This window comes from Cyprinodon tularosa, unplaced genomic scaffold, assembly GCF_016077235.1.
Source record: "Cyprinodon tularosa strain WSP-4 unplaced genomic scaffold, ASM1607723v1 ctg11, whole genome shotgun sequence".
Lineage (NCBI taxonomy): Eukaryota > Metazoa > Chordata > Actinopteri > Cyprinodontiformes > Cyprinodontidae > Cyprinodon > Cyprinodon tularosa.
This window is the reverse complement of record NW_024037893.1, coordinates 2,724,917-2,739,279: the sequence shown is the minus strand read 5'-3', so window position 1 is coordinate 2,739,279 and position 14,363 is coordinate 2,724,917. Positions and strand designations below refer to the sequence as shown.

The 14,363-nt window shown below is 38.9% G+C and overlaps 1 protein-coding gene across 1 annotated transcript; it reads right to left on the bottom strand.

Moving 5' to 3' along the window:
• Positions 1 to 2,064: 2,064 nt before the first annotated feature.
• Positions 2,065 to 12,753, bottom strand: top1l (DNA topoisomerase I, like). Its single transcript, XM_038295773.1, has 21 exons — positions 12,600 to 12,753; positions 12,164 to 12,188; positions 10,563 to 10,659; positions 10,370 to 10,481; positions 9,841 to 9,893; positions 9,660 to 9,749; positions 9,506 to 9,578; positions 9,310 to 9,401; positions 9,111 to 9,226; positions 8,901 to 9,022; positions 8,676 to 8,798; positions 7,633 to 7,820; positions 7,411 to 7,555; positions 7,183 to 7,326; positions 6,664 to 6,849; positions 6,510 to 6,578; positions 6,304 to 6,418; positions 6,031 to 6,158; positions 3,725 to 3,819; positions 3,459 to 3,608; positions 2,065 to 3,343 (listed from the first exon to the last, which is right to left on the bottom strand). Exons 1-21 carry the CDS (start codon positions 12,630 to 12,632, stop codon positions 3,241 to 3,243), a joined length of 2,259 nt encoding a protein of 752 aa, XP_038151701.1. The 5' UTR covers positions 12,633 to 12,753; the 3' UTR covers positions 2,065 to 3,240.
• Between the last annotated feature and the right edge of the window lie 1,610 nt (positions 12,754 to 14,363).

Here is a 14,363-nt window from a genome sequence, read left to right as displayed (position 1 = left end):
TCACGGACATTTTTAACACCTCGCTGGAGCAAGCCACAGTGCCAGCATGCTTCAAGTCTGCCTCCATCATCCCAGTGCCAAAGAAACCTCAAGTCACCTGCTACAACGACTACCGGCCCGTCGCACTGACTCCCATCATGATGAAGTGCTTTGAAAGGCTGGTAAAGGAACACATCGTCTCCAGTCTCCCCCCAACACTCGACCCGTTCCAGTTTGCCTACCGGCGAAACCGCTCCACTGAGGACGCCATCTCCTCTGCTCTTCACCTGAGCCTGGCCCACCTGGAGGAGAAGAACACCCACGTGCGGATGCTGTTCCTGGACTTCAGTTCAGCGTTTAACACCATCATCCCACAGCACCTGGTGGGAAAGCTGGAACATCTGGGCTTCAACACACCCCTTCGAAACTGGCTGCTGGACTTCCTCACCAACAGACCTCAGTCAGTCCGGGTCGGTCAGAACACCTCTGATGTCATCACCCTCAGCACGGGCTCCCCTCAGGGCTGCGTCCTGAGCCCCCTGCTGTTCACCCTGATGACATATGACTGCGTCCCCAGGTTCACCACCAATCACATCGTGAAGTTTGCGGACGACACCACGGTGGTGGGCCTCATCAGGGACGACAACGACCGGGACTACAGAGAGGAGGTGGAGCAGCTGGTGGACTGGTGCAGTGAAAACAGTCTGATCCTGAACGTGGAGAAGACGAAGGAGATCATCGTCGACTTCAGGAAAAACCGCCCCCACCATGCTCCACTGCTCATCAACAGCTCAGCTGTGGAGGTGGTCAGCAGCACAAAGTTCCTGGGGGTGCACATCACGGACAACCTCACCTGGACTGTAAACACTTCATCTCTAGTGAAGAGGGCACAGAAGCGCTTGTACTTTCTGCGGAGGATGAGGAGAGCCCGCCTGCCCCCGCCCATCCTCACAACCTTCTACAGAAGCACCATAGAGAGCGTTCTGACCAGCTGTCTCTCTCTGTGGTGTGGAGGCTGCAGAGCTTCTGACTGGAAGAATGTGAGGAGGGTGGTGAGGACAGCGGAAGGAATCATTGGGGCTCCTCTTCCCTCCATTAAGGACATTTCATCACAGCGCTGTGTGTCCCGAGCCCGTAATATCATCAAAGACCCCTCACACCCCCACCATGGACTGTTCTCCCTGCTGCCCTCTGGAAAGAGGTTCCGCAGCATCCGCTGCAGATCCACCAGGTTGTGCAACAGCTTCTTCCCCACTGCCATCAGACTGTTGAACCTTTGATCCACAATCCGAACTCTGCACCTATTGCACATTATCGGGCATCAAATGCTGCTGAACTTTTAACTTTTAGCCCTTTAAATTGTTCATCTCATTGTATTTTTCAATAACGCATTTTTTGCACAAATGCCATTTTGCACTGAACCACTGCAACTTGCACACTGTCTCTTATCCTCTGCACTGTTCACACTTTGACCACTGCTGCACTTTTTGTATTTTTCTATAACTCGTGCCATTTGAAATATCAATGCAACGTTCATAAGCTGTATGTAACGCAATTTCGTTCTGTATGCACCCTGTGCATACAAAATGACAAATAAAGAAGTCTAAGTCTAATTATTAGCAGCAAGAAGGCCTATTGTTACCCTGGAGGAGCTGCAGAGATCCACAGCTTAGGTAGAGACCTTAAGCTACATGTCAGAGGTTTAAAGTTTAGGGGGCGGGCATGAAATATCTAAGGTGCACTGGTCATGTGGGACCAAAACAGTTCTTAGAAATAAAGAAAATAAGAATAAAAGGAAAATGCAGGGCAACCCTGGGAGAGAATCAACCAATCTTCAAGAAACTTGACTCTTGAAGATTGAGTAAAAGTGGCCCAATCAGAATCCAAACTTAAAACTGAGAAATCATGGCAAGCCTACGGTATCAAGTCTTTATACACAGACAAATCCAAAGGTAGATTTGCAAAGCTGGTGGAGAATAACAATTAACCTGACCTAACCTAAATAATCAGGCTTTAAAAAAAAAAAAGAAAAAAAAAAGAAGTCCTTTTGGAAAAAGGGGATTTATTAAAGACAAGTACAGTATATCAATTTGTAGGATTTTATTTTTTTTTCCCAACCTACAATGAGTTTAAAATTCAAAACCATGATCAAATGCTATGACAAAAGGTAAAACATGAATAGGATGTTGACTTTACAGCAGCTCATATCAACTTTCCTATCATAAGTGGGTTAGAGTGGAATTGAACAATATTTCACATTAAATGTTACATCATTCTTAATCACAATCAAAACTTGCCTGCTCTCATTACAGCTTGGGGACTTCTATTATTCAACAATTAGTTTTTTTGTTGTTTTTTTTTGGCAAAGTTAACATACCTCAACACATTTCTTCACCGACTTTGAATCTGTGACGTTCAAGTAAGAGATATGGAAGTTGGAAGTATTTTGAACAACAGCTAAACTACCTTAAAAAAAATAAAATCATACATATGCAGAGATTGAGAGGATGCTGCTAACATGGAGGGAAATGAGAGAAAATGATGAGTTCACATTTACAGTGAAGTAACAGAAAAAGTCCCTGATAGAAACTGTAAAATAATATATTCACATTCTGCTTGCCTAAGTAAATATTGACATAGTTGCAATATTTCCCCTTTGCCTGCGCAGACATTCCCTCTCTCTCTCTATCAACATAGTCCAGTTTAAAATAATCACCCAGACAGATTTTGCCGCTGCAGCGCCTTGGTTACATACAAACACACACACACATGCTCATGATTCCACTTTCATCAAAGGCGTGTGGGTGCAGTTAAGGATTTCTTTTTCATTTTACTTTCTCTAACAAAATATAGAATATATCAATAATACATGGTCGGGCTAAAATACAGAGCAAGTGAACAAAAATAAAATGGTACAAAGCATTTAGAGGTTTTTTTTGCGTAACACAGAAGCGATAGGACCACAGAATTCAAAGCACTGTCAAGTTTTGTCCCTGAGGAGGGACAGAGAGAAAAGTCAGGGAGTCTTCAAATTACTGGGACTATGCCTCGACTCTCCATTGTGGACGCAGTTCAGTCTCGGTACCAGACGCTAGATCAGAGGTTTCTGGATATCCACAAAAATGGCCTCATTTCTTCCATTATTCCCTGCACAAGCTTTAAAATTCCTCGTAAGGTTCTGGCCACAGCGAAATTTATGAAGGCTAAAAAACACAAGTAGTCAATAAAAAAAACGTCCATCATTGATAAATAAACCAGGATTTAAAATTCATAGTCTTCGTCAGCCATGTCAATTGCCCAAGCAAATTTTTCACGCTGAGTTTTATTATAGATCTTCTCAATGGGAACGCCCCATTTCTTACACCTAAAACAGAAAAAAAACATTTCTTAAATCAACAAAGAGGCAGTTTAAGTGAACTACATTCGGTAACCCCAGCTATGCTGGTTTTACAGATAAAGACAACCCAGTGTGATCTTACCAGGCCACAGAAATGCGTGGGTCCAAGTAGTTGAGTTTGGAAGTCCCCAGGGCAATCTGCTTGTTCTCTTCACGATCAGTTGCCTGAACCTCCAGCTTCATCAGCTGCTCCTCTATCCTCTGAACAGCCTTTCTCTTGGTTTCTACTGCCCTGCAGAAATGACACAACAGGGGCTTTAGTAAAAATTATGCCAATTTTGGTCTCTGTATCAAAAGAAAAAAACATCTGCAGCAATAAACATCAAGAAGAACCCATCTGCTCCTTACTTTTTGGATTTTTCATCTCTCCGTACTTTGGCATCAGCCTTAGCGCTCTTTAGTTCTCTCTTAGCATCACATAGTTGATCCTTCTTGGCATCGATCTGACAAACAAAAGAAAACAGTGTTACAACTACAACAGGAGAGGAAAAAAATGTGGTAAAGATTTAAATCCTTGACGCCCACTGACCACCCACCCCTTTGGTGCAGTAACAGCCAACTGCTTCTCACTACATGCATGTAACCGAACTAGTCCATTTGTATTACCAACTCTTCAAGCACAACACCTCAGCACGTAGGAAAAAAACCAAACACAGTGGTTTCAGAAAGCTGGATTTACTGATCTAAGAGATTACAAACTATGGGTCTTCAAGTTATATTAAGTTTTAAGTCTAAAAGGACCCTTATGATCTGTCAATCACGTTTCACTACTATCGTTTAAGACCTCCCACAGAAATGACAATGGGTCACAGATAAAAAGAATTAAATCCCTCGTACAATTATATTGAAAACACTAATCTAATGCACTTTTATAGAACATATCTACTTTACAGAACACTATGAATATACAACAAAGTATATTAATCTATATTAAAGTAATTGACCTATTGTTTTCTCACTGGATTTGTATTTCTTTATTCCCCCCCAATCATTTCTTATAATTCTTGCCTTCCTCCAATTCATTATTTTTTTTATTTTTTAAATATTAAATGATTGTCACCACTTATTTTCTCACCCTGTTAAGCCACTGATATAAAAGCCCTTATTGGCGTTATGGCAATGCAACTTGCCAGGGGTGGTTACTTTAGCAGTGGGAAACAAGTCGAAAGCTTTAATCAAGTTAATTATAGGATCTGTTATTAATCAGATTATAATTGAACACCTTAATTCAACAACCTTTTTTCCTCCACATATACGAGTATAATGACACATTAAATTCTAATCCACTATTTAGTTTATCTAACGGAATGGTGGCACAGTATCCTGCCTAAATTGTGTAATTGTAGCTTTTTTGTTCTTTACCTTTTCTTATTCAAGTCTTTAAAATTTCACAATGCACATATTTATATGCATTTCTACCTGATCATTTCATTTTAAGCACGTTTAAAAATTTAATCCAAATATAGAAAGCCTGTTTGAGCCTTTCTTATCAAGTAATTTTGTGAATGACAATTTCTACTTCACTGGAGTACAACTGTTTTAGTAGTACTATTAATACATTTTACAGACTTCACTTTATTTGACAACATAGGCAGAATAAGGCATCCTGACCGTGTAGCCCTCCACCCTTCCTACATAAATTATATTAGACATAATGCTGACATGTCTTCGCTATTAAACGTAAACTATAAATGAGACATGCACAAGTTTTTCCATCAAAAGACAAGGATCAACTCATTTGACTAAATAAAAATGGAATTATGAAAGCTAGTCAAGGAAGGTCAATATGCCAAAACTTTACTGTAACATAAAATATTTACTCTGGATATAGTTCAGGCATTACAATGGGAAAATCATTGGTTTACATTTTGCGAGCATGGACAGTCAAGTGCACAGCTGATGTTAGAAACTAATCATTTAAAAGTTAGCTGCACGCAATGGCAGTTTAGTTCAGCTCATGCACAACCAGTTGAGTAGAGTTTGTTAAAGTTCAGCATGTATGAAATCAGACTGAACACCAGTCTTCCTCTCCAGTGTGATAGGCAGCTGTGTGCTGAAATTAGGTGGTACAAGAAAACAAAACAAAAAATAAAAAAAATAAACCATATACCACAACAGGGAGTTCCCTCTTCTCACTACTGGGCAACGGGCCTCAGTGGTTTGCAGTAAAATACCCTACTAGTCTCCTTTCAACCATGTAAATAATGCAAGTAGCTACTGGAGTCACTAAAAGCTAAAGTTTTTCCAAATGCTTGCGTCAGTCAATGTCACCTTAAAGCCTCTCAAATCCAAGCATTCAAATTGCAGATTGTAACTATTGTCTTCCCTCTGGTTAGCACAGGTAGTAGCATTCACACTAATATTGCAATGATGCAACTAAATTAGGGAAATGTTTAATTTTATCAAGGCTCCCTTTAGCTTACAGCAATTCACATTTATTAGCATTATTCTTATCACTAACCAATACTTAGGCCTTAAACTGCATTTTATTTCAATTTTTGTGGTTTATATTTATGTTTTATTATACTTGCCTGCATGCTCTATGTGCCATTAATCTTCGCCCCTATACACTGTGAAAAGTGCTCTACAAATAGCCCGAATGAAATTTAAATAAACAACCTTAAAGCATGGGAGGTACTCCCAACCACATCTACCTTAGCCTGAAGGTTCTGCATAGACTTCTCAAATGTCTTTGGAGGGGCTCTCTGATGGTTACACAGGATGGCCACAGCCCTGTTGGCCCGGTTGTAGGACAGGATCTTAGCTGGAATGTTGTCGTCAGCTACAAAGATAAGACAGGAGATCTCAGAAGGCTGAAAGCAAAAACATAGAGCTCATACAGTGAAAGCATGCGCTCCATTTACCATGCAAAAAAAGAAAGATTAAAGCATCAAAATCCTTTAAGTGTTAAAAACGTTATTACACACCAGTAGTGAGCTCCTTCAGTTGTTGCTGCAGGGTTATTGAAGCGTTATATGTACGGAAAACTTTAGCAGTGAGACCATCCATCAACTCCTGAAGGTGCTTGTTCAGAATAGAAGTCTGCAAGAAAATCAATGCATCTCTTTATGGCTGCAATGAAAGCTCCTGGTTTTCCAGAGCAAAACGGTTTGAACGGGAAAATATGGCTTACGTTTAGACGATCAAAAAGGTCATCATCAGGTTCTTTGTTTTCCATGAACAACTGAAGGTTCTTGAAAACCTAAAAAACACAAATAGAAGAAAAGTTATAAATACAAGCAATGGATAAAATTAAATCCCAGTTAAATTAGCAGACTCATCCTCACCCTTTTCTCCACAGGGACCCTGTTGTAGTAGCGGATCGAGTCTTTACCCAAGAAGTCAAACTCCACCACATACTCCTGACCTTCACTCTCTGGGTGCAGTTTGAGATGTTCGACTCTTAGGGAGCAGCAGCCCACCGTATCTGCTGTTTCACCTTCTTCTTTCTCATTTCCTGCTCTCAGAGCCAGCTGGTGGAAGGAGGAATGCGTTATCACACCTTTTACTAATGCCAATAATCAAGCAGTTATGATACATAGAAAAAAGAACCATTCACACTCTCTAAACCAGGGGTGTCAAACTGGTTCCGGAAAGGGCCGTGTGGCTGCAGGTTTTCTTTCCAACCAAGCAATAGCACACCAGACTCCATTCATCTCATCAAGTGAGTCCAATCTGAACATGATGACATTATGAAATGACTGGAGTCTCGTGTGCTATTGCTTGGTTGGAAAGAAAACCTGCAGCCATTCGGCCCTTTCTGGAACCAGTTTGACACCCCTGCTCTAAACCAACCTGATGCTCACCTTGTCAATGAAGTAGAGCGCCACGGCCCTTTGTCTGACTCTCATCTCCTTGGACTTCCAATCTTCCCGGTACTGTGCCCTGAGACGGTCCACACACTTCTTCAGTCGACGAGCCGTTTCATACTTCTGCCAATCCTTCTCCCCCTGAACACAATAAACAAGAGTTAACTTCTGAACCTATGAGAAGAACAGAATGGGGTTTTCAGAAATGGTCTTTAGTGCACCTACCTTGATTCTGGAGCTAGGGTTCAACATAATGTACTTGGTGGAGCCCTGGATGTTCTCTGTCCACGAAACCAACCAAGTCACTTTGTTGTCGTGGCGAACTTCTTTCCATTTAGTGCCCGGAGGAGGTGTGGGGTACTTTGAGTCCCTAAAACAAGGACATCAAGCTAAGCATCCAAACATTCCCCAGCAGTCAATGCATCAAACCATTAATAAATCACACACTTGCTACAGTTGATGATGATATCCTCAGGCCTAATGCGCCTTTTGAGCATCCCCATTTTCGGATGGTCTCCTCGACCACGAAACAGGCCGGGCGGCTCAATGCGGAAGTTTGCGATGCGCTCCTTGTGGTTGTCCATAATACAGAAACCGTACTCCTGCAGGATTCGCTCATTTTCTTCTTTTATTTTCTTTAAAAATAAATACAATAGAAACAAACATTGGAAAGATGTTTTTTTTTTTCAAACAGAGAAGTACTTCAGAATGGTATAAAAAAAATTTCAGTGGATTATTATGACAGAATAACACTGATCATCTAAATGTGAAAAACAAAGACAGACTATGGTAAAATTTTTATTGGAACCAGCTCCATACACCCTGTATGAGATCAGCTAAACTCTTCTCTACATCAATGGTTTTCCATAATAGCCTAGTACCAAAATAATGTAGGCGGGGTCATCGTGGCCAGGCCATATACAAATAATGAAACAATCAAAGACCTTCTACACACTTTAATGCTTTTAATCACAATTATAGTAAGGAAGAGATAATGGGTGTGAACAGCTAGAAAAAGCAATCTCAATGACTACAGGAGAGAGAAGCTGTAAAAATCTAAAAGGAAAGGAGCAGCGAGCGTAAGCTAATGGTTGCAATATCAAACGATTTAACAGTTGAAGAAAGGACTTCTATTAATGCATGCATAACTGTTGACTCCACTTCCCGGCAAATCAGTAACCAGCAATCTGCAGACATTTTCAGTAAGACCCTGTAATGATGGAGAATCATCAGAAAAGCTGGTATTGAAAATATTAACTTTTCCATGTAAAGGTCACAAGGAAAGAAAAGCGACTGGACTAGAGCTTCATCACATGGCACAGTGTAGTAACTAATGAGAGCCTACAGATCAGACTGAAGTCACTGCAGAAGGAAAGGCGCCTAAATAGAGGCACGTCTGATCAACTAGTCTGTTAAAATACACAGCTAGTCTTGGCCACAAGCTGGTTCTTTTTTTTTTTTTTTACCTTAAATCTTATAAAGTGTCTTACCTGTTTTTGTTCTTTTGTCATGGCTTTCCTTGCTTCAGACTGAGCTTTAAAATACTCGCTCATCTCAGTGAAGTTGCACTTATTCAGGTCTGTTATTACAGATTTTTCCTCAGAAGTCATTTCCTGTGTTAACCAAAGACAAATCAAACAGTGTTAAATTAGGAAAAAAATAAATAAAATAATCTAAGAGGTTTATAATTAACCCAAGCTAATATTCCCCCTCACCTTTCTCCAGTCCTTAAAGAAATTTTTACGGAAGATATCCTTGGTAGTGTACTCGTGGTCCAACATCTTAGAAAAGAAGGTGGCCACTTCCTCCGCTTCTTTGCTCAGCTTCATATGTTTACCTGCAGTGAGACTTGAATTTTAATAAAATGATGTAATCTAGATATGTAATACCAGAACATATGCATCAAGGGTCGACTACTCGCATACCATCATAATAAAACTTGACATTGCTAGGAAGGGGTTCATAGGGTGGGGCAAACACTGGTCCTTTGTGTTCGAGGAACTTCCATTTGACACCATCGGTGTATCTCTCTTCTTCCCACCTGGACTCAAACAATGCATTTAGTTATTAGTCAAGATGAAGACGAGCATGAAGAAATCTGAAAGCTAGTTTATGTTAACGCACCATTTCCACTTCTCCTCTGGTTCTTGCTTTGCTTTCTTCTTACCATCAGTGGCTTCTCCTTTTTTGCCTTTTGTTTTTTTGGATTTAATGTCCTGAAATAAGGAAGTGAAAGTATTTATAGTATACACCAAAGATGGAGGATAGTTCACAACTGCAATCAGGCTTCCCCTGTAATTTTCTTAAAGCTTTGGCTCACCTCATCCTCTTGTTTCCTTTTCTTGACCTTCTTATCGTTTTCTGTCTTTATCTTCTTAGGCTTGAATTCCTCTCTGAAACAAACACTACGTTAGAAATCTAAAGGACCAACCATTCAACACTGGGACAAAGGCCTTTAGATGTTAGAAACGTACTCATAATCATTGTCCCTCTCTCTTTTTATAGATTTCTCATATTTAGGAGAGTGGTAATCATCATCTGGCTCAGACTTCACATGTGGTGGGCTGCAAAGAAAAAACAAACAAAAAACTTAATCAAGTCACTGCGTGAGTGATGTAGCAGATATTCTGGAACTAAGATTTAAACCTGACAAACCTGGCAAAGCCGTTTTCCTTTTCTTTCTTGATTTTACCATCAAGGGACTTCATCTGAAATGAAGAGTATAGTTTGCCTCCATCATCCTCATTTTAACACAGAAGTCTTTGTTGGGGGAAACCTTGTCGTTCTACTATAAGCATGACTTTTTTTTTAAATATGGAAGCAGAGCAATGTAGCGTCTTTCAGTCCCCAGGACACAACATCCTTAATGTTTTAAATGACTCTGTGCTTCAACATACCTAGATTGACTTGGCTGCTTCAGCAGGTTCCTCTGATGTACACTTTATTTCATTTAAGTTGTGTTCGATTATAGAAGCTTTTCAGACTAAAGATTTATATCAGTCAGTCTTTTGCCAATAACTGCATCTATTGTTCAACTCTCAAACAAAATGTGTCAGTTTAGGTGATTTTTCCAATTTAGACAAATAGGATAAAAAATAAAATAAAATGAAAAAAGCTGGATAACAAATCTAAAAAACTATAGTAGGCCCAATGTCTCGAGTGTCTGTCCATATAGTTCACTTACCTTCTCCTCTTTTCTCTTTTCCTTGTGCTTGTCTTTGTGTTTGTCTGTGCTGCCATCTTTGTGCTTCATTTTCTCCTTTTCCTTGTATTTCTTCTCCATGTCCTTGTGGTCACTGAAGTAAAAGAGACATAAGTCTTTTGAACTACAAAAACAACATCATTGCTACCAAATTTGGGAGAGACCGTTGCTCTACCTGTTGCCATGCTTTAATTTCTCCCGTTCCTTGTCCTTCTTGTGTTCCTTATGTTTATACTCCTTATCTTTATACTTGTCTTTATGCTTATGAGAGTCTAAAAAGAAGAATACTGCATCACTTTCATTATTATACATAACAATTAAATTAAAGATGAGCAATTTCTAGAAGAAATGTTGACTGCTGCCGAAGGTAACTAGCTTTTACGAAACACTGAAAGAAACTGATGAAGCAGTCTACAATTCAGTCAAACTGCCATTATTAAAAAGGTGAAAAAAAAATGTAAGGATTAAAACTGATTCCAAAATAAAGATGTTTTTTAAATAAAACCTCCATGTACAAGCTATAAAACAGTTATTACATTGTAGCACAGCACTGCCTAAAGCCTGTCAGAGTCTTTTAGTGGACTGTAAGAATTAACGGACATGTTCCAACAGGCAGCTAAACAAGATATGTTTTTAGGGATTTCTACCACAAAACATCCATTCAAATACTCTGCATTTACCAGTTTGTCTAAGGATATCTAACAAAAGAAAAAAGGATATTTTTACATGAATACTCCAGATCTTTTTAACAGTGGATCTCCCTGGAAGCTGTCTAGTTCATAAACTGTATCAAAAGGAGAGGATAAAAGTCCAGGTATTATAGCAATACACTTAACACAGCTAAATAAGGTAAATATTACAACAGTTTGTCATTAAATTTAACCAAAGAAGGGATTCAAAACATATGCAAATCACTATATTAGATTGTCCACTAAGACTCATAAAACGTACTAATAATCCAGACATTTAAGTCTATATTTGGACTTAAACAAGCAAACATTTAAAAACGAATTGTACATGCCTTATAGCAAAAAAGAATATAAAGCTCTTCAAGTGTATGGGTAAATTCAGTTTAATTGCCTCAACTCTTACAGGAATTACTTTTAACGAAGCAAACTTCACATATCGTCTGGTTCCTAAGCTTTATTGCTGTGGGAGTTTTTAATAAAGCTTAAATCACTTTAAAGAAAGCTAAAATTAAGACAGTTAGTAGTGACTTCTTCAGTATTATTCCAACTTAAAAAGATCACTTTTAAACCATAAAGCCTAGAGTTCACGTAAGATAAAAGCAAAATACGGAAACGATAGATCAAGTGGAAAATGTCTACTGTTAGTAAATCAATTTTTAGCCTCTAACCTTAGCTTTTCTCCTCCCCAAACCGATCCACTCTTCACAGCCTCAGTTCAGGCCGCTAACACCAAAAAAGAAAATGGCGCAGAGACTAAGTCCTCAACCCCCAAACCCTCACTTTCAGATAAGAATTGTGCCGCTAAGCGCTCACGGATATCAACTTCTGAGTGAACTGACTAATAAATAACCTCAAGCTGCGTATCAATATTGATTAAAATCTGGAAAATGACAGGCGAAAGGGCTTTAACGAGGCCTCGCTTTTGAACAATAGAGGCTTGTGAGTGAGACAGCGGACTTAGTCTCTGGACGCCATTTCTGTCCTCTACTGAAAACTATGATAACGTTACAAGAACAGAGTTTAAAACAAGAAGGAACGGAACGAAAACTTTTTTTATTAACTTTAAGCCATGTGTGATGAAACTTACCATTGACTCGAGAGGAGAGGTCGATCTGGAAAATGAAAAAAGAATGTATGTTACATTAGGCTAACTAGCCGGCTACCCAACTTTGAACTTGCTCAACAGCAGAGCGACAGTTAGCCAGAGTGCTAGGCTAGGCTAGCTCGCTACGGCTATCACAGCTTTTAATAAACAACACAATCACCTAGTCGTCACCCTCCCTACATTTACCTAACAAAAAAATATATGTTTAACTGGGTTTAGCTATTAACGGGTATCCCCAGAAATATAAGACACTTTAAACAACGAATGGAGGTGTTAACGGGACACAGTCGGCCGGCTATTGTGCTAGCTAGCAGGCGATCTCCACTCTTACCCAATGTACCCTGTCGAACCAAGAACATACACGGCTCTAACCTGTACCATATACACTCTATAACATTATAATATAAAACAGCAATACCTGATCCTCGTTATGGGAATGGTCCCCACTCATTTCCTAGGCCTTGTACTGCTAAAAACAAATTTAAAAAGTGAGAAACGTGTGGATATCTGCACACAAGCTAGATGCAAGCAGAATGAAGAAAAGGTAAGGTTGTGTAAGAGACTAAGTCCCAGTTGTGCACTGATGCGCATGCGCATTAGTTTAAATGGTACTCAGCTACGTAGCTCCTCCTCTTCTGAAAACGTGTTGCTGTTGAGGCTCTTCGTGGAGAGAGGAGGAAGTCCACATATTCAGCAGAGATCATGCCATAAAACGGCAGCAATCTCTCTGTTTTTTTTGTTTTGTTTTTTTAATTGAAGAATGAAAGTATTACAAGGCATATCAAAACAGTTATACAAAGTTGTAAATTGAATATCTTAGGAAGCTGAGCAGGGTATGTAAAATATAAAAAATAGAATCATACAGAGAACCTGTATACAATAATAAAACAAAAATAACCGATCGTTGAACAAAGTAATTAAATAAAAAACAAAAAAAAAAACAAAGTACTCTTGAATTTTAAAGTAAATTCTCAATATATTGCATCATTGATTGGGCTTTAGGGTTTTTACAATGGGTTAGTACTTCTTTTAATAAAAGCATCTCACTTATAAAAATATTGACAGATGGGGTAATTTTTTGAAATCGACACTTATGTATGAAAAATTTGGCCAAAAGAATTAAATTGTTATAACCATAGTTTGATTCTCTATCCCCCGTTAAAAAAACACATTTTATTATATCAAAATTCAAAAGTGGTAGCAATCTCTCTGTTACTCTCGGTCGTGATATTTCCTATGTGTGACTTTTTTAAGTGAATCATAATAATAATAATAACAATAATCTGCCTTTACGAAAGTGGTGCTGATGTGGCGTTCTCATACACACCTTTGAAATGTTAAAAAAAACATGAAATCCTAATAGGTCAACATATGAGGAGACTATTATGCTGTTGGTTTAAAGTGTTCCTTTAAATTACTGATGATCTTTGGGTGTTGAAAATTACAAATGTAGCATATTTTCATCTGTTAAGAAGTGAGAAGGAGAGCACATTTTCTTTACTTTAGTCTAGTTTATGATTTTCCGTTTATGATAAAATGCAGACCACTTGCTTAAATTTATTTGGTTTACAATCCAGCTCAGAAATTTTAATAGTTTAAAAATCAGCATTCACCTCTTAACATTTTGTTGATCCAAATAAAATGTTGTTTTTGCAAAGAACAATAAATAATTGAACTTTATTGAAATTTACCTCTGCATTTAACCCATCCCCTTGGGGAGCAGTGGGCTGTCATTTAGGGGCGTCCGGGGAACAATGTGGAATTTAGGGTCTTGCTCAGAGATCCAGATTGGCAGCCTGTGGGAGTGGGGCTCGGACTCAGTACCTCCAGATTCCAAGCTCTATGTCCTAACCACTAGGCCGCCACTCCCCATTAGAACGACAATCATGTGATATAAAGATAAGAAAGAACAATGATAAGAGTTTGTAATCTTTTTTATTAGTATTTTATTGTCTTTTCAACATTATAAATCTTACAAGTCACACACACATAAGAAACCTTAGAACTAAGAAACTTTAGTCTAAGTTGACTGTCCATAAATGCACATACTCATAAGATGACCAACATTCTTAATAACTAAAGACCAAATTCAAACTGACCTAACAAAAGGTTCAAAATAAAGAATTATCACTTGACATTTAGTATCAAACCAGGGAGTGTTACAAATACACTTTATGGTTTT